The sequence below is a fragment of the Felis catus genome, chromosome C2 (assembly GCF_018350175.1).
Source record: "Felis catus isolate Fca126 chromosome C2, F.catus_Fca126_mat1.0, whole genome shotgun sequence".
Classification (NCBI taxonomy): Eukaryota; Metazoa; Chordata; class Mammalia; order Carnivora; family Felidae; genus Felis; species Felis catus.
Genome location: NC_058376.1, coordinates 122,018,505 through 122,037,975, shown reverse-complemented (window position 1 = coordinate 122,037,975; position 19,471 = coordinate 122,018,505). Strand labels below are relative to the sequence as shown.

General features: G+C 45.3%; 1 protein-coding gene across 6 annotated transcripts in view; it reads left to right on the top strand.

Annotated features, from left to right (window-relative positions):
* The window catches only part of PXYLP1 (2-phosphoxylose phosphatase 1), a 73,014-nt gene that overhangs the window by 20,991 nt on the left and 32,552 nt on the right, over positions 1-19,471 (top strand). For 3 of the 6 annotated variants that reach the window (XM_023260516.2, XM_006936369.5, XM_023260517.2), the window contains exon 3: positions 15,681-15,812. In XM_023260516.2, coding sequence (XP_023116284.1) covers positions 15,734-15,812 — 79 coding nt within the window. In that variant the 5' untranslated portion in view covers positions 15,681-15,733. Of the gene's footprint in view, positions 1-5,617; positions 5,772-13,994; positions 14,135-15,680; positions 15,813-18,033; positions 18,196-19,471 lie in introns of those variants that run through there. The other 3 variants (XM_023260518.2, XM_003992050.6, XM_019810635.3) reach the window with 3 other exon arrangements.

Below are 19,471 nucleotides of genomic sequence, written 5' to 3'. Positions count from 1 at the left end.
CTGTTTCTATGAGTTTGGTTTTTTTTTTAGATTCCACATATAAGTGAAAACATAATGCTTTTAAGGTCCAGCCATGTTGTTGCATATGATAGGATTTCCTTCTTTTTTTAATGACTGAATAATACGCCATTATATATATATATGCACATTTTCTTTATCTGTCAGTGGACACTTAAGTTGTTGCCATGTCTTAGCTATTGTAAAAATGCTGCTATGAACATGGGGTACAGATATCTCTTCAAGATGCAGATTTGGTTCCTTGAGATATATACCCAGAAGTGGGATTGCTAGATCATATGGTAGTTCTATTTTTAATTTTTGGAGAGACCGCTATACATTTTTCTCCAGTGGCTGTGCCAATTTACATTCCCACCAATGGTGCACAATAGTTCCCTTTTCTCCACATCCTTGCCAGCACTTAGTATCTCTTGTAAAATAGCCATTGTTTTGGTAATAGCCATTTCAACAGGTGCAAAGTGATATCTCATTGCGGTTTTGAATTGTATTTTGTATTTCTCTGTAGATTAGTAATGTTGAGCATCTTTTCAAGTATCTGTTGGCCATTTGTACATCTTCCTTGGAGAAATGTTCATTCAATCCCTCTGCACATTTGTTCAATTGAATTATTTTTTTGCTATCAAGTTGTATGAGTTCTTTATATATTTTGGATATTGATCCTTTATCTGATACATGATTAGCAAATATTTTCTCCCATTCCATAGGTTGCCTTTTCATTTTGTTGACTATTTCTTCCGCTCTGCAGAAGCTTTTTAGTTTGATGTAGTCCCACTTGGTTATTTTTGCTTTTGTTGTCTTTGCTTTTAGTGTCAAATCCAAAAAGTTATTGCCAAGACTGGTGTCAAGGAGCTTACCCCCTGTGTTTTCTTCTAGGAGTTTTATGGTTTCAGGTCTTACATTTAAGTATTTAATCCATTTGACTTGATTTTTGTGGATAGTATAAGATAGGGGTTCCATTTCCTTCTTTTCCATGTGGCTGTCCAGTTTTTCCAACACCATTTATTGAAGACACTGTCCTTTCTCCATTGTATATTCTTGGTTCCTTTGTCATAAGTTAATGGACTATATATGCATGGGTTTTTTTCTGGTATCGCTATTCTGTTCCATTGGTCTCTGTGTCTGTTTTTATGCTAATACCATACTGTTTTGATTACTGTAGTTTTTGATATAGTTTAATGTCAGGAAGTGTGATCCTTCCAGCTTTGTTCTTCTTTCTCAAGAGTGCTTTGTTTATTTGGTTGTTTTGTTCGTTTTTTGTGGTTACGTACAAATTTTAGGATTGTATTTCCTATTTTTGTGAAAAATGCTGTTGGAACTTTGACTCTGTAAATTGCTTTGAATAGTATAGCTATTTTAACAGTATTCATTCAGCTGATCATCACAGAACATCTTTCCATTTATTTGTGTCTTCTTTAGATTTTTCCATCAGTGTCTTAGTTTGCAGTATACAGGTCTTTCATCTTGCTAGTTAAATTTATTCCTAGGTATTTTATTCTTTTTGATGCAATTATAAACAGGGTTGTTTTCTTAATTTCTCTCTCTGAGAATTTGTTGTTCGTGTATAGAAATGCAACTAATTTTTGTATATTGATTTTGTGTCCTGCAACTTTACTGAATTCATTTCTTAGCTCTGACAGCTTTTTGGTGGACTCTTCAGGTTGTTTTATACATATATATATATATATATATATATATATATATCCTGCAAATAGACACAGTATTATTTCTTGCATTCTAATTTGGACGTCTTTTATTTCATTTTCTTACCTAATTGCTCTGTGAAGGACTTCCAGTACTATGTTGAATAAAAGTGTGAGAGTGGATGTCCTTTTCTTGTTCCTGATCTTAGAGGAAAAGGTCTCAGCTTTTCACTATTGTGTATGATGAGTACCATTGACTTTGAGGTTTATGTTTAATTACAACTTTAACCTAAGCCAAATCAAAGTTTTGGAGCTTATAACAGCGTTAGTCTCTACTCCATTTGAAGGGAGCTTGGACCAGATAGCAATTCAGCTTTCTTCCCGAGGTAAATGCCTGTGATTCTGTGTGACAGTGTTCTTAGCTCTGTTATTGTAGAGTTTGTAAGTGCAAAGGAGCTCCCTAAAAAAAGGTTGAGAGCTTATTTTGGGATATGGACCAGAGAATCCTTGGGTCTCAGGTACACGAAGGGCTCCTAGAGGTCACCCACATCAGCCCCCCTCCCGCCCACACACAGCATTGCCAGCAGGTGGCTGCCCACACTTGACCCCCTCCTTGAGCAGGAGGGCTCATTCTGTACTGATACTGATGCTGCCAAACCCCCTCTGGACTGTCAGCAGTTTTCTAAAACATATTTCAAGGGCATGGAGTTCCTGCCCTCGGCAATGGCAGTGATTGTCTACGAGGGACCTGGCACTCCATGCCTCATCGTGATCAAGTCACGGAATGAGCCGGCAGTGAGCCCAGGGTTTAGTCAAAGCTCTGTCGGTAAGCGTGCTTCTAGCCTGAAAAAAGCCCTCCTTGGGCAAAACCCCTTGATCTGTGGCATGCATCAGTGCTCTCATTCACTCGTCTGTCCAGAACAAAATCCTGTTTCTGTGTAGTATTGTTAACAGAGACAACACAGCTTTCAGAAAGCAGAAGTGGCCTTGGCAACCTCCATTTCCAGGTGTGCCTGATTCACGTTGCACAGCTGTGATTCTCAGGCCCTTGTAAGCTTTTTATTTTCTGCCTGTGAAATTTGGCTTTCACCATGCAAACCTTCATTGTAGGCTTGTATTTCTAGTTTTTCAGCCTTGCCTATTTAATGTTCTGTGCTTTCCTTGACATTTTAACAAACTTTTAATTGACACAGTTTGCTTGCAAAATAAAAAAGAATCAGCTAGCTGTATTTTTAACGTGGCTTTGTGATGAGTAAATCATGCCAACTGCATGTTCTCCCTTTTTTTGTTGAGGTACTTATAGTTGCTCTTGACATTCTAAAGTGAGACTATGCCAATTTCAGATGTCGCTACTTCTGCAGCTTGAGGAGGAGCAAAGCAGTGAAGTTGGATGGAACACAGGCTTCTCCTACAATGTCAGAAAGAGATCACTGGGGAGTACATAAGATTGAAAATTCCTGGCTTGATGAATTAGTTATTTCAATCTGTTCTGGTCCCGAGAAATGATCAGGCACCTTGACAAGTTTATCCTTTTAGAGCTGGAAAAAAACCTCAAAGGAGAGAGTGGCAGGAACATGTAGTTCAGAAATGGTGGAGGGGGTGGGGGGGTGGAAGCCTTTAATATTTCAGGGATTAAAAACACTAACTCTGCAGATTATCTGCCTCAAATCCTTTCTGGGAAGAAATGGTAGGTAGATAATTCATGTTGTATATTTGAACACATGTAAAATAGGGAATAAAAGGTCTTGATGCTGGAACAGGCACCACAGTCAGCAGGCTGAGGGATGCCGCTCTGCCATGTGTCACTGCTGAATTGCACCTGAGCAAGCCAGCACTGATGTTTCTTAAACATCTAATTATGACTGTATGTGCTTTGATTGCTAGATCTGAAAAGTGCCAGTACTGTCATTATTTTTTAGAGTAATTGTGTGTACTGTCAAATCTTCTCCAACGGTGGGTTTTTGCAGACCACCCCTTGCTCCCTCGTTCCTAACAGAACTCTGATTCTGTGCCTGCCTCCACCCTCTCCCTTCCTCTATGGGCCTCTAGCAGGAGGTGAATCCCAGGTGTTTTCACTTACTTGCTGTGGCCCATTGCTGGAGCCCGTGATGGGTTTGCGCATGGGCTCCTGACACTATTCTTCAATGAGACCTTAGGAGAAATCCACTGGAGGGTTTCTGGGAAAGCTTTCCTTGCTTCTAGTAGAAACGTGCAAGATCGTCCCTTCTGCCTCTTCAGATTGCCAAGTGTGGTGGTGATGGCTGTGAGTGTGGCCACCATCTCAAAACCCCTGGAGGAAGTCATCCTAGGGACAGGACAAAGAGGATGGCAGAGAGTCCAGACAGGGACAGGTTCTGGCTTCCTGATGATGCTTTTGGGGTTGCTGAATTAACTAACCTTGGAGCTGCCATTCCTCAACTATGTTTCGTTATGTGAGAATATGGATGAGTCCCTTTGCATTAGCTAGCATTTTTTTCTTAGACCTGCAGCCAAGCCATCTTCAAAGATGCATAAGTAGTTTTTTTTTTTTAAGTTTTTTTTTAAGTTTACTTATTTATGTTGAGAGAGAGAGAGAGAGCATGCGAGGGAGGGGCAGAGAGAAAGGGAGAGAGAGAATCCCAAGTAGGCTTTGCACTGTCAGTGCAGAGCCCGACATGGGGCTCAATCTCACAAACTGTGAGAGCATGACCTGAGCTGAAATCAGGAGTATGACACTTAACCAGCTGAGTTACCCAGGTGCCCCCAAAGATGCATAAATAATTTAAGATAGGGGCGCCTGGGTGGCTCAGTCGGTTGAGCCTCTGACTTCAGCTCAGGTCACTATCTCAGGGTCCGTGAGTTCGAGCCCTGCGTCGGGCTCTGGGCTGATGGCTCAGAGCCTGGAGCCTGCTTCCGATTCTGTGTCTCCCTCTCTCTCTGCCCCTCCCCCATTCATGCTCTGTTTCTCTCTGTCTCAAAAATAAGTAAACGTTAAAAAAAAATTAAAAAAAAATAATTTAAGATAAAATAAAAAATAAAACTTGAACAAAGGTTATCATAACCATGATTCATTTATATCATATCTAAGAATGACATTCTTAAAGTTTATTTATTTATTTTGAGAGAGAAAGAGAAAGAGCAGGGAAGGGGCAGAAAGAGAGAGGGAGAGAGAGAATTCTAAGGAGGCTCCATGCTGCCAGCATAGAGCCCAATGTGGGGCTCAAACCCACAAACCGTGAGATCATGTAAGAGTGACATTCTTAAATATGTGATGAGATTTTTCTGTCTAATGCAATTTGTTATGAATATGTATGTGCGTGTTCATCATTACCTACAGAAGGAGCCCCCAAGAAGAGGACCAATGTCATTTAGTGCTGGTGGCAAGTTCTAGTTAGGATATTGGCTTGGCTGCTTTAACAGAGGTGAAACAACAGTGATTTTAGAAGGTTGTGAGATTACTTATTCTCTCCCAAAGCAGTTTGGGCTGACAGGCAGTCAGGGAAATGGGTAGCCTGCCCAGTGAGGTCATCCAGGGTTCTTCTGTGTTATCCACTAGGATGTTATCTCCATGTGCATCAAGAAAGCTGGCTTACCACCACACCAGGGATTCAGAGCATGGGAAATGGTGGAAGAAGGAGGGTCAGAATGAGATAGGCCTGATAGCCTCCTTTTGACCCAGAATTGCACATAATACTTGTAAGCATAAGTCATTGGCCAAGTTGATCATATGACAACAGCTAGTTGCAAGGGATTCTGGGAAATAGTATCCCCAGCTGAATGGCCATGTATCCAGCTAAAACGTAGAGGATTCCATTAGTAAGAAAAAAGAACAAATAGACACCTGAGAACAGTTAGAAGTGTCTGCCACATAGTGTGTCCTCTACAGTGGAGAGGGAGAGCGTAATGAGGACAAAGCGCTGGGTGTCACTCTCTGTGAAGTAAGGACTTGTGTCACAGGTCCAGTCTCCCTAAGCAGCCTGGAGCCATATGCCGGTCCTGACCTGGCCTCTCTTCTGGTCAACCAAGGGACTTGAATCAGTGATGTTTAAAACCTCTTCAAGCTCTGACCTTCTATGGCATAGTCCTGCAGGCATTCTAGTTATAGAGCTGGGGCAGAGACAAAGTGGAAGCAGAGTAAGTACTTCATATGTGGGTGACAGGTATTAAAACCATGCAAGAAGTCACTGCTAACTTATTGAGCACTTATTAGGAACCAGGTACTGTGCTGGGTCCCTTACACCTGTTAACCTTGTTAGCCCTGACACAACCTGTGAGCTGGAGCCTATGGTTGTTTCCATTTCATAGATGGGGAAACTGTGGCTCAGTAAGGGTGTGAGAAAGGCTCTAGACCTAGCCAACCGATCCCTGAGCCCCCATGCTTAACTACGTGTTGTGGGAAGGGCTGGGACATGAGGTGGGATTTGTGGGGTGTGACCAGATCATAGTGAACCCTGCAAGTAGGGTTAAAGAGGCTTGGGCCTGATGCTGCCCTTCATCGGGGCCAGGCTTGGGATTGATCTGCAGCATTGATTGGCATCCCCACCGTTACCCCATAGCCAGGGGATGGCTGTTGCCACGTGCGTCACATCTGGGCATGATCTCTCACTACCCCAGGGTAAAAGACAGGCTGTTCTTTAGGAGGAGAGTACCTGGTAAGAGATGAGCCCCAGGAGGGTCAGCTTTGGGTCAGAGTGCAGGATGAGGCACACCACTTGCCTAACAGGCCTCCTTTAAAGTGTTTGCCCCTGTGAGTCGAGCTGAGCCTGTGGCCTGCTCCTGTCCTGTATTCCCAAAGGAGGCTGGTGCCAGGAAGGCACAGAACCTGGCCCTAGAAAGTGAGAGCGGTCCGTGAAATTGGCCTCTCCTTTAAGCTGGCACTGATTAGTGGCGTGGATTCTGGGATCATGCTCCTCCTGCTCCGGCCTGGAAATTAGTGGCTTTGTGCCCAAAGGGAGTTCCAGAGAGGGAATGGGCATCAGTGCATGTATTGTCTTGATGGTGGGACTCCTTGGGGTCATCAGATAGGCTGGTCTGGGTAGGGGGAGTGAGACCCTTGCAGCCCACCTGCCTGTGGGTGCCAGCCAGAGGTGAGGACTCCCTGGCCCGGCCCCATGGGGCCTCTGGGCAGCCAGATTTCCTTGGGCACAGCAGCCGCACTCAAGGTGCAGCTGTTGGGTGGTGCCTGGACTAACCCACCTCCCTTCTCTGGCTCTTGACACTCAGTACAAACAGTGCAAACCTTCCTGTTGCCCCCCAGCAGCCAGTACAGTTTTACTTAGTGCTTTTTCTTTGGTTCATTCTGTTTTCCTCAAATGCAATTATAAACACACCAGCTCCAATCTGCTCTTCAAGACTGAGCCCTAGGGGCGCCTGGGTGGCTCAGTCAGCTCAGCATCCGACTTCAGCTTAGGTCATGATCTCATGGTTCGTGAGTTCGGGTCCCACGTTCGGCTCTGTGCTGACAGCTCGGAGCCTGGAACCTGCTTCAGATTCTGTGTCTCCCTCTCTCTCTGCTCCCCCCACCCCGCTCCGCCTCACCCTGTGTGTGCACGCTCTCTCTCTCTCCCCCCCTTTCTCTCCCTCCCTCCCTCTCTCTCTCTCTCTCTCTCTCTCTCTCTCAAGAATAAATAAACATTTTAAGAAAATTAAAAAAAAAAGACTGAGCTCTAGCTGAGCCTCTTCCAGAAATCCTATCCGCTCCCTTTAGGTCTACGTGGTTCTCCTCCTCTCCCCACTCCCACTTCCCCCTGATGGCACCGGGTTCATATGGTGTAATGGTCTTTTTACTCATTGGTCCACTGACAAGTCTGTGAGCTTCCTTCCTTTCTTTTTTTTTTTTAACTTTTAATTTCAAACATACACAAAAGCAGAGAGGATCATATAGTACATCCTCAAGAATCCCTTACCCAGCTCCAAGAGTTGTCAGCATGTTGCCAATCTTGATTTATTAAGTCCTCCTCAACCTGTTCCCACCCTGAATATTTTAAAGCAGTTCCTAGGTCTTGTATCATTTTTCCATATATACTTCTGGACCTTTTAGCTGTGAGCTTCAGGATGACAGTACTGTGTCCTGTATCCTGTGTCCTGTGTCCACAGCACTGTGGATGATACCTGACACCTATTGGCTCTTGAGAAATAATGTTGTTTTGAGTCGACTAATTGGGTGAATGAATTGGCTTCAGCCCCTAGAACTAAGCATGCATTCTGGATGCTGGAATTTGAATAACAGAATGTGAATAGCTGCTAGGAGCCCACAGCTTCCTTGGTGCCTGTCCTGCTGCCTGGGGTTTCCAGGAGGTTCTGAAATCTGTCTGTTATTTATGAGACTTTAAGGTTGGTTTATTCTTAGTCAAGCATCTTTGATTTTGCAATGAAACTCTACTTTGAGGTGACATGGGGTAGAGAGGACTATTAAGATGTAGCTTTTACCTTTGCTTGGTTCATATTTAGTTCACAATTATAACCTTGGGGTTTGATTTTTTTTTTAATTATAATACCATATTTACTTGGGCCAAAGTGATTAAGACCAAAAAAACAAAGTATAGAATACATCTAAAGCATTTTCTTTAATAACATCTTTCTATTCCTGGTAATGGTATTTTAACTATGCAAATAAGAGATAATTGAATACACATTTTTCTTTCAAGCAGTTGTGGTCATGTTTAAAACCGTGAATTCTGTACACTTTGAAGGGAACCCTGAGACCAGAGTCACTAGATGTGGCATTTCTCACTCTTACGAGGTAGAAAAGCAGGCCAGGGTTTGGGTTTTTGGAAATCTCTGGTGGTAGAATGGTAGTTTGTAAAAATGTCTTTGACATGTTCCTTTTTACTTTTAAATTCAGAAACAGTATTTACCACAATATAATGGGAAGTGCCTATTGACTGGTCCTTTTTTCAAAATTATATTCTAAAATATTTTCTTTCACCATTCAGATCTGTTGTAAAGTTAAATTAAAGTTGGCTGGGTTTTCTGTTTGTTTTATTTTTTGCTGTTTCATCAGGAATTCAGAGTAATAACTCTGTTTCTGGATTTAAGATATTTTTACCATGTGGTTTTAGCGCAGGGAATAAGGCTGTGCCCAGTAGACATCTGATGACTATGTAACTTATGTGAAACATAAAACAGTTGTTTCTACAGAAGTATTTATAGGAGTTGGATTTGGTCACCATGCCATATTGAGTCTAGAGTGTCTTTTCCTTGGAAGGTAGGGGGTGGGACTTGAGGATGTCTGAGGACAAGGAGATGTGGATGCCGTGCTGAAGTAGGTCATGAGCCAGCATCTCATCCTGCTGCTGTAGCAGTGAATCTTCCCATGCACTTTATTTTCTGGGCCGTGAGTGAGCAGGCGGTGGGGTTTCTGCCATGGACCCAGAGACCTGGCTTTCACTTGGCATGACTTGGACAAGTCTGATGGAGTGTCTGGGGGAGTCACAGTATACCCTAGGAGTGTGCGCACACAGCCCCCATGGAAGGAATACGCAGGAACACGCCTGGAGGGAACCACGGATTGTGTGACTTCCTGAGCGGCTGTGTCAGCCTCCTCCCTGCAGATGGAAAAGAGAATGGGTTCTCTGGAGAATGGGCCAGAGCTCAGGCCACAGAGACAGAGCCCATTGGCTGGTAATCCTCGTCTTCTTAGGATGGGGCCCAACAGAAGCTGACATAGATGTTCCAGGCTGGAAAACCTGTGGTGGGGGGTGGGGGGACACCACAGATGAGTCAGCTGAGGGAAGGCTCGTCATGGTGGAGGAGTCAGGAACGGGGCTGCAAACGTGGCTGACTGCTCTGATGGCTGGGGCTGGTGAGTAGGGAAGTGGCCAGTGGCCAGGATTTGGAAGAGGAACCACAGCACGGGGCAGAAACAGCAGCTCAGGGGAAAAGGCAAGTCTTTGTGTTTAGATAATGATGCAAGGATTCCTCCAAAGCTGGGCAGTCAAACACAGCATGTGCCTACTGCTGCTGCTGTGTGTATGTTTGCTCCTCACTGCCTTCCCGCTCTTAACTCTTATTCCCAATCTTATGAACATCGGGATCCTCGACTCGGAGAAACGAAGTTAGTTGTCAAAGAGACACCCAGAAGGTAAGCGGCAGAGCAGGGAATTGACCCAGATCTGCAGGTCAGTGGAGCCTCCTTTTTGCCTCTGCATCATGACTCCTCAACTGAGGAAGTGTCCTCCCCGAAGGCAACTTTTCTCTGAACCATGCGCCCGGGGGCCCACATGGCACCTGTATGTGGGTACACACACACACACACACACACACACACACACACACACACACACACATTGGGGTCCTAGCTCTAGCTGCAAACACATTTGTCTTCAAATCCATGTGAATTTTAGATACCATGTTTATTTAACCATTTTAAAAAATGAAGAAAGGGGTGCCTGGGTGACTTAGTTAAGCGTCCCAACATCGGCTCAGGTCATGGTCTTCTACCCACGTGGGGCTCTGTGCTGACAGCTCAGGGCCTGGAGCTCATTTCGGATTCTGGGTCTCCCTCTCTCTCTGCCCCTCCTCTGCTTGCACTCTGTCTCTGTCTGTCTGTCTGTCTGTCTGTCTCTCTCTCTCTCTCTCAAAAATAAATATTTTTAAAAATCTAATAAAAAAATTTGAGAACAAAGCATGACCCTCCTCTCCAAGTTTTCTAGGAAAATAAGCCCCAGAAGAAGGCATGTGTTCTTCCTGGGGCTGGATGTTGCCACCCCTTCCCTCCAGGCTGTGTGCACAACCCCCCGGGGCGGTGATCACACCAGGCCTGTCCCCAGCCCAAGTGGAAGTAATGAGACTCTGACCACATCCCTGGCATTTGCATTTGGTGGTGGTGCCATAGGAGAGTCAGAGGGGGAGGGTGCAGAAATCCTGAGAGCGTTCGGGGGGGAAAGCATGGGTGTTCCCAGATTGAGGCCCGTGTCATCAAATGGAAAAGCTACAGATATGTAGAGAATATCAGTAGCCTAAAAACTAGAAGCAGTCAGGCAGTTACACAATCCCTGCCATCTGGTTAACGCGACACATCCTCAGTATTTTAAATCTGGAACTAAATATAGACCTTTCTGAAAAAGCACGCAGCATATTGAGGAGTGTAGGCAAGTGGAGCTTTGCGTGTGCTTCCTGTAGATGACGATATGGAGCTCTAGAGCCTGGCTTAGAAATCCCTAGGAAAGACGCAAGGCTTCTTTGTCGTATCAATTAGCTTTCGTTTTGTATCCAGTCCCAAAACGGAGTGGCTTCAAACAGCAACCATTAAATTTGCTTTTGATCCGTGGGTTGGCCATGCAGTCTTTAGTCTGTGCTGACTTTCTTCGTATCCATCTGGTGGTGGCATGGCCAGGCTGGCCTTGCTCACATGTGTGGTGATGGGCAGGCTGGTTGTTTGAAGAGAACCTCAGCGGGGACCCCTTGCTTTGGTTCCATGTGGTCTCTCACGGCCTCCAGGAAGACAGCTGGTAGCCGGGTGTCTTTCCATGGTGGCCACAGTGTTCCAGAAGCAGCAAAGGAGGACAGGCCTTAATGCATAAGTACTTCTCAAGCCTCTTCTTATAGCTGTTACTGTTGTCTCCACTGGCTGAAGTGAATACCTTGTCCAAGCCTAGAGTCCATGTGGGAGGAAACGACACAGGCCGTGGATACAGAAAAGCGTGAACAAATTGGGGACTATCACTACTACAAATCCACCGTGCTCTAAGCCTGAGATTTAACTCCTTGAGTAGTGGTTGTTTCCACCTAAGGCCCACCAGAAGACAGCTCTGAACAGTATTGTGGTTCATCCTCATGTAAAAAAGGCAGTGTCAGGTAAAACCGTAGGCGGAGTACTGGTGGCCTCACCTGCCAGAAAGTGTGGTAGGAAATCCGCTGAGAGGCTTGGAAGCAGCAAGTAGTTGAAGGGCCAGACCTGGCCCAGCACGAGAAGAAAGACCCTCGCCTCCCATACCCAAATGCAGAGCAACCAAGTGGCAGGTCTGGTCTCTGAGGTACTGAAGCAAGACGTACCCCCAGGCTCAGAAGTCAGAGGTGGGTGATTTCCCAGAGCAGCAAGGTTGTTTCCCAGGCTCAGAGTGAGAGAGAGGCCGAAGTCAGCATTTGAGCCGGAGCTACAGAAGGAGGGATGTGGACGTGAACGGGTGAACGTTGAGTACTCGTGTACGTGGAGGAACCAACGAAACAGGTGAGGGAACTATTCCTGTTACCTAAGAGGAGGGAAGAAGTGGCAAAGTGAACTGAGAGAAAGATGAGGTAGTAATGCTAATAACAGCCATTGTCCTTTGAATGTCTGTCACATACCGGGGATTGTGCGTAGTCTTTCCTGAGGGAATTAGTCCTGAGTCACAGATGAGGAAACTGAGTCCTAGAGAGGTTAAAGAACTGGCTTATGTCACTAAGATGAGTGTTCTGGCCCAGGTGTGTCTGACTCCCCAGGGCTGTGCCTGTCTTTCAGCACCATGCTGCTGGTGGGGTGCATAAGAAAGAACATCTTTAGGGGGACCTCAGTGGCTCAGTCGGTTGGGCATCTGACTCTTGATTTCAGCTCAGGTTATGATCTCACAGTTCATGGGTTCACGCCCTGCATCAGGCTGTGCACTGTTAGCACAGAGCCTGCTTGGGATTCTCTCTCTCTCTCTCTCTCTCTCTCTCTCTGCACCGCCCCCCCCCCCCAACAAACAAACAAACTTAAGAAGATATAAAGAACATTTTTAGGCAGCAAGGACCGTAGAGCCCTCTTTTTTTTTTTTTTTTTTTTTTTTTTTTTTTAAATTTTTTTTTTCAACGTTTTTTATTTATTTTTGGGACAGAGAGAGACAGAGCATGAACGGGGGAGGGGCAGAGAGAGAGGGAGACACAGCATCGGAAACAGGCTCCAGGCTCCGAGCCATCAGCCCAGAGCCTGACGCGGGGCTCAAACTCACGGACCGCGAGATCGTGACCTGGCTGAAGTCGGGCGCTTAGCCGACTGCGCCACCCAGGCGCCCCTTTTTTTTTTTTTTTTTTTAATTTTTTTTTTTTTTTTTTTTTTTGAGCCCTCTTAACAGTAGAGCTCAGAAACACCCCAAAGGCCATCTCCCAGGCAGGAACACTGGAAGATGTTCGTGTAAAGGAAAAGGTGGTGGCCTCAGAAGGTGTCATGGTAACAGAAGGGGGAGGAGGGCATAAAGAAAAGCTCCAGCGTATTTATTGTCAGGGGTACAGAGATACCCCACAGGGGACATTTGCTCTGAACTTCCTCCTCATTTTGTGGTCTAATCTCCACCCACACACCCCACTCACCTTCCCCAATCAGAAGGATCACCTTATAAGGAGGTCATTGATAAAGTGGAATAAATTGAATCAGGAATGACCGAGGTAAGGAGAGGGCTTTGAAACCCACAGGCTGTTTAACAAGGAGCTGCCAGCTGTTTTCGAGTATCTAAGAAGCCAGCACATGCCAAGAGTCAACTTGTTCTGTGTTGATCCACAGCCTGCAGCTAGAATCAGTGTGCAGACCTATTGGGAGACACAACGAGTAAAAACAAACTGTAGAGGCACAGAGATCTTGTTTGTATCTTGTCGCCATGATTTAATAACGTGTGCTCTTGATTTGGTTTTCTGCCTGCGTATTAGAAGCACACACATCTGCCCTGCAGAGAGTAAAGGAGGTCATGTCAAGGGCCCCACATGGTGGCTGGTTCACATTGTGCTCTGTGAATGGAAACCTAGGGAATGATGGTTGTGAGCAGTTAGAAGTTCCTCGTTCCAGGGCGCCTGGATGGCTCAGTCCGTTAAGCATCTGACTTCAGCTCAGGTCATGATCTCAAGGTTTGTGAGTTCAAGCCCCATGTCGGGCTCACTGCTGCCAGTGCAGAGCCTGCTTCAGATCCTCTGTCCACCTCTCTCTCTGCCCCTGCCCCCTCACATGCTCTCTCTTTTAAAAATAATTTTTTTTTTTTAAAAGAAGTTCCTGGTCTCTGGGGAAGCAGAGCTAAGTTAGAAGGCTGCCAAGGGGCTCATACCTAGGTTGCAAGGGTGGCTGAGGGAGCATTGTTATTCTGCCCACGTGGGGTATGTTTTGAAAACACTGTGGCCAGTGTTTGTAGGTGAATGTTGTCGCCTTCCATGCTCATCCCCTGGGGAGCTGGGCCAGGCAGTAGAGGCTATCTAGGGTGGAGGGCAGAAACCTTGACTCCGATTTTCCTTAGGTTGTTTTCCTATGGGGAGGTTTACTGTTGAACAATCAGCTGGGAATTACCAAAGACACCCCCCGAGGTCAAGGTGGACCAGAGCCACCCAGGCTTAACACTTTGTTTCTGGGATTGGGGTTTATCAGCATCAAGGGTTCACCCTCCTTGTTGCCACAGAACGGAATACCTGTAGTGCTATAGTCCAATGGACCCGGGTTCTGTCTCCTACTGTGACCTCACCCTCCTTGGGGGTTCAGTGCAGAAGTCATTGACCCTCACCAAGCACAGATTCTGCTGAGCTGCTTTCAGATCCACGCATGTCTTTTCAGACCCTCTCAGGTAGAGTTTCTGAGGAGTTTGAATTTTGGAAACAGAGAACATTTATTTGGGGTCCCAAATACATTAAATCTGGGGTGGGATCAGCCAGGGTAGTATGCTGTTTTAGCCATGATGCTAAACTTGTGAGTCTAATGAGTCCCCTCCAAGACAGGGAGGGGGTGTCCCCAGGAGGCGTTGCAGGTCATTTTGGGACGCTAGGCACTGCCCCTTGGTTAGGGGTGGTGACTAAAGGGACAGAAGCAGTGCTTATTTGAAGGTCTAAGGTTGGGACCTGTTTAACAGAGATGCTGGTTGCCAAAGTACAGGCTCACTTGTGAGGTGCAAGTGTATTTTTGTTAGTCTTTTAGCAAATGTTCTCTTTTTGTAGAAAGTCTGACAAATCTCTTTAAAGGAGTGGTTCCCAAAATCCCCTGCAGGGCCTTGCTGGGGTTAGGGGCTGGGAGATAAGGGACTCCAGCGCTCTGGATCATACTTCATTCCCTACCAATACACTTTTTTAAAAAAATAGGTGAGATGAGATAAAATTCACATACCATCCAGTTCACCCAGAGTGCACAATTCAGTAGCTTTTAGTTTATGTTATTCGCAAAGGTATGCAACCCTCCCCACATCAGTAAATGAGTTTTGTCTGGTTGCGTCTCTTGGGGCTCTGAAGGAGATTGTTTCCGAAAGAGGAAAAGATGCCTCCACTAAGAGAAGGTTTGAAATTTTTGTTGTCCTCTTACTGTACCACGTTGAATCTTTTCTGAGGAGAGTGTCGTTTTCAAGTTCTATCTGGAACCCCAGAGAGAATCAGGAGATAAACTGGGTGTCTAAGACTGACAGGTTGCCACCTAGAGCCAGCATTCACTTTTCTCACTAGTGCCCATCACTCACCATTTTTTTTAACGTCCTTTGGCACTGCTCTGACGTGGTTAGAGGAAATAAGCATGGGTGGAATGGGGCTGTGGGAAGACCAGCGGACGCCGCTGAAATAGGGTCACCGGTCCAGATGCGAAGAGGCCTTTGATTAGCAGATGGAGCTATGAGTGTAGGGACGAGTCCTCCGGGACACTCCAGCCATCCCCAAAGGCATTACTGCGGGACGTGTGACAGTGACTGGCATTCAGCTTAAGGATTAAAATTTTAAAAAGACCAGAATCATATTAGCCCAATATTCACCAAAAAAGGTTGAAGATGTAGAAGTTGGTTGTCAGCATTGGGTGAGTACGTGCTGGTCAGTAAACACTTGTCTGTCTGGCACACTGTAAGTGCTCGATAAATTTCCTTACCTTTTTCTTTGGAAAGGTCATGCTGGAAAGTATCTCATTTTCTTTTGATGTCAGATCAACGAAGCGTTCACGAATTGGTTTCCTCCTCTTAATGTGAAGGGATCATTCTCGGCTGCTCTTACTTGGGGGCAAAGACGTAACCAACAGTGGGCTATTGTTCTCCGACTAGGATTCCCGCTTCCCTCTGGAGGACTGGGCTAATTGGATTATTTTCAGTTGACAAACTTGGTTTTCCACCTCAGAACACATGTTTATTGCCTCTGTTTTATTCACAGGATGTGTTCCCGATTGGAGGTGAAACCATGAAAGGAAAATAGAACGAATAATAATGCTTTTCCGCAATCGCTTCTTGCTGCTGCTGGCCCTGGCTGCCCTGCTGGCCTTTGTGAGCCTCAGCCTGCAGTTCTGTGAGTATCGCCTGGTGTCACTGGGTCGTGGTAGGGGAGGGGGCTTCATTCTGAAATAGAGGGCCCTTGTGGGGAGCAAACAAGTAGGCCCCAAAGCCTTTGTTTTTCAAATGAACAATGCAGTTTAAAACAACTGAGTCTTTTTATTGTTGGTACTGATGGTGAATGGTTGTGAGTACAAATCCCAAACTGCAGAGCATTGTCCTGAGTGTCTTTTTTGGCCATAAGGAACTAGAGTGCTCACTAGGCCTCATGATACGTTTTTGGCTTTTGCACAGATTACTAAATTGCCCAGTTATTCTGCCTTGTATTCCCAAGGCAGAGACACTGAGTGGCCCGGCTGGAGAAGGGATATTTGGCTGCTGGTTGGTTCTTTGAGCGTCAGGTGTCTATTTTATGTTCGGTGAACTGTGGGGCTGCCGTTGTTGGGGAGGGTGGGGGAATTAGGTACCAAACTCTGTTTCCTGGGGCAGCAAGGACCATGCATGGGAAGTCTTGTGTGGTGAGGAAGAGCAGGGCCGATGAAGTCAGTCCACGGACCTCACCGCCCAACACTTTGTCCTTCACGGGGAGCCTGTGCTCAGGCTGGGCCCTAAATCTGTGCACCCCACTGCTCCCCAAGAGTGGCCATCCTCTAACAGAGATCCGGCCCTGGCACGTCCTTGGTTGGAACCCCTCAGCTGTGGCCAGTGGTGTCTAGGAGGCTCTTTGCCCTCTAGGCTCCACCTCCACCCAGCGCCCCCCCCCCCCCCCCACCCTTGATCTCTGTGCTGTAGCAGTGCTGAGTTACTTGGCATTCTCTACATGTTTACTCTGTTCTCTGTGCCCAGATCCCATCAGCCCCACTGTCTGGAGTGCCATCCTCCTCACCTCCCTCCCATCCTTTTCTCCACATGGTTCATTCAGTCCTTTTCTCCTCTAGAAACCTTCCATAACCCCCTCACCCCTAACTTGGTCTGGTGCTTCTTTGATGCACATCCAGGATGCCCTAAACCTGTTCCCCTCCTTACCTTAACCATGTAGTATTCTAATGCTCAGTTCTTGTGTCTCTTCCTTCAACAAGACTGTCTGTTCAGGGGCACCTGGGTGGCTCAGTCGGTTAAGTGTCTGACTCTTGGTTTCAGCTCAGGTCATGATCCCATGGTTTGTGAGTTCGAGGTCCGAGTTGGGCTCTGCACTGACAGCTCAGAGCCTGCTTGGAATTCTGTCTCCCTTTCTCTCCACCCCATCCCTGCTTGTGCATGTGCTTTTTTTTTTTGTTTTGCTTGTTCATAACCTGTGTGTGTTCTCTCTCTGAAAAATAAAATTTAAAATATATATATATATAAAACTCTGTGTTCTCTGAGAGCAGGGACCATGTCCTGTTTCCCCCTATACCCTAGAAATTGCACTGCCAATGACACAGTAGGTGTTTCATGACTGTTTATTAAACGAATGAATGAGCTACACCTGCTCCAAAAAACAGGCTGATCCTAATTCCCTCTCCTTCTGGTGCTGTGTACTTGAAGCTGACAGTGTAAGATGCTGGCAATTTTTTTTTTTTTTTTTGCTGTCACCTGCCTTCCCTCCATTATACCAGCTCACCCTGATGGGTGGGAGACAAGTGGTTGGCACCCATCACTGCCTAGGACGGCTCTGTGAGGAGGTGGCGTTTCTGTTGCCGCTTGAGTGATGGAAAGAAGAGCAGGTGGTTCAGCAAGTGGGTTGTTCTGAGTGCACTGGGGAACGTGGGACAGACTTGGCACTTGGAATAAGTGGTTTGAAGTGAGGAGGCTTTGAGCAGGTTTCCCTGACACACCTCCATGTGACATACTCCATGCACACGTCTGGTACATGTGACAGGCTATCTCTAATACAAAAGACTATTAAAAATACTCCTTTTATCCTTCCAGGATAGGAAACGAGGTCAAGAGAGGGTGGGCATAGGAAGTTTAAAGATACTCCAGATGGTTAATGAGCCATAAAATACAAATCCTTTCTAAAAAGACATGTGCTAGGACCCTCGGCAGTTTAATTGTTCATAACTCGTCATGAAAAAATTTTCCCTCCTTTGGTTGGAGAGGTAGGTGGGTACAATCAACCTTGAGTTTTATTCTGAGAAGCTGACGGGTCCCGAGACATGAATGTGGGTTACTTGTGTTTGCTGCGTTTCTTTTGCATGAGGTGGTTTCCACGTCACTGAATTGGCCAGTGTGTTTTGCTTATATAACTCTTCTGAAAGTACCTTCTGTTTTAGGAGAGCCAATTTTCAGCCATACTTTTTTTTAAGGAAAATTTTGCAGAGTAAATTAGGCTGCCTGGGTTTGAGCTCTTTATTCTTGGCTACATCGGAGTTCGGGAAGATATTAAGATATGGATGTTCTTACTGCTGTTCTACTTCTAGGTAAACTGTAACTTTGGAATTTACCCATTTCTGTAGAAATGGAGTTTAATTGCTTTATTTAATTGTGTCGCGGGTTGCTGGTTATTATGGTGTGAGGAATGGCACTAATTGATAATACGAAGGTATATGTTTGACTAACGCTTGTGTGTTCATTCCTACCCTAAATTATATTGACTTTTTTTCATCATTTCTTTTGACTAATTTTTGAATGCCAAATTAGCACACGTAACTATTTTAGGTAATATTTTTGAGGCAGTCAAACATAACGTAGTTTTTCTCATGCGTTAAGTGAACAGTATAGTTTTATTTGCTTTCTGCAATGATCACGTATTTTGTCTTGTTGATAGTTTTCTTTTTCTGGTGTTTTGAATATGGGAAAGTTATGACCCGGGTTACAATTTAAAAATCATGTTGTTTAAATAAGCATTTCTTCCTCTTGGTGCAGAAAGTGGGTCTGTGAACCCGGGTATGTTTATTAAGTGCTTATGTGTGTTGGGCATTTTTCTGCAGTGTCGGGGTGGAGGTGGTATGGAAAGGATATAAAAAAGGTTAAGACACAGTTCATAGTTTCTCAAAATATGTTTCTTTTAAATGGCGTTAATGCTAACAGCCTCTAATAAAAATCATTCATTTTGTACTTCCAAGTCCTTGGTGTTTTTGAATTTGGAAATAGGGAAATTCTGAAATTCCTGATGTTTGAATTGTAGAAGGGAACAAGGAAGGCATGCCTATCTTTAGTTCTGGTTAAAATGTTTACAAGTGGAAAAATTACTTCTCAAATTAAGGCACTCCGTTAGTGCAACTGGGCAAGAGGGCCAGGGCGTGAAGACTTGTGAATGATTAGTTGTTTTCTAATCATTAGTTATGTTAGATTAGATTAGTTAGATATGTTTCTGCTCTTTGTGCTCTTTTGTAATCGTCCATTTTCTTGCTTCGGTTCAGCCTTTCTTTAATTCTTATTTTATGCTCATTTCACCATGTTCCACCCAGCATTCCCAAGATGGCAGTGTGACAGGAGTGCGCAGGCTCTGGAATGACAGCCTTGGATTTGAATGCTGCTCTGACACCTACCAGCTGTGTGCCCTTGGGCAAGTTCGACTTCTCAGAGCCTGGGTTTCTTCTGTAAAATGGAATTAATTGCTGCTTTGCAATGCTGGTGTGAGAACAGACACCTTGCAGGGAAACCCTTGGCTTCTGGAAGCATAGTCAGTGTAAACCTTTTAAGCAATAGCACGGAGTCCCGTTACCACATATCATCTTCAGAAACCAGGGCTCT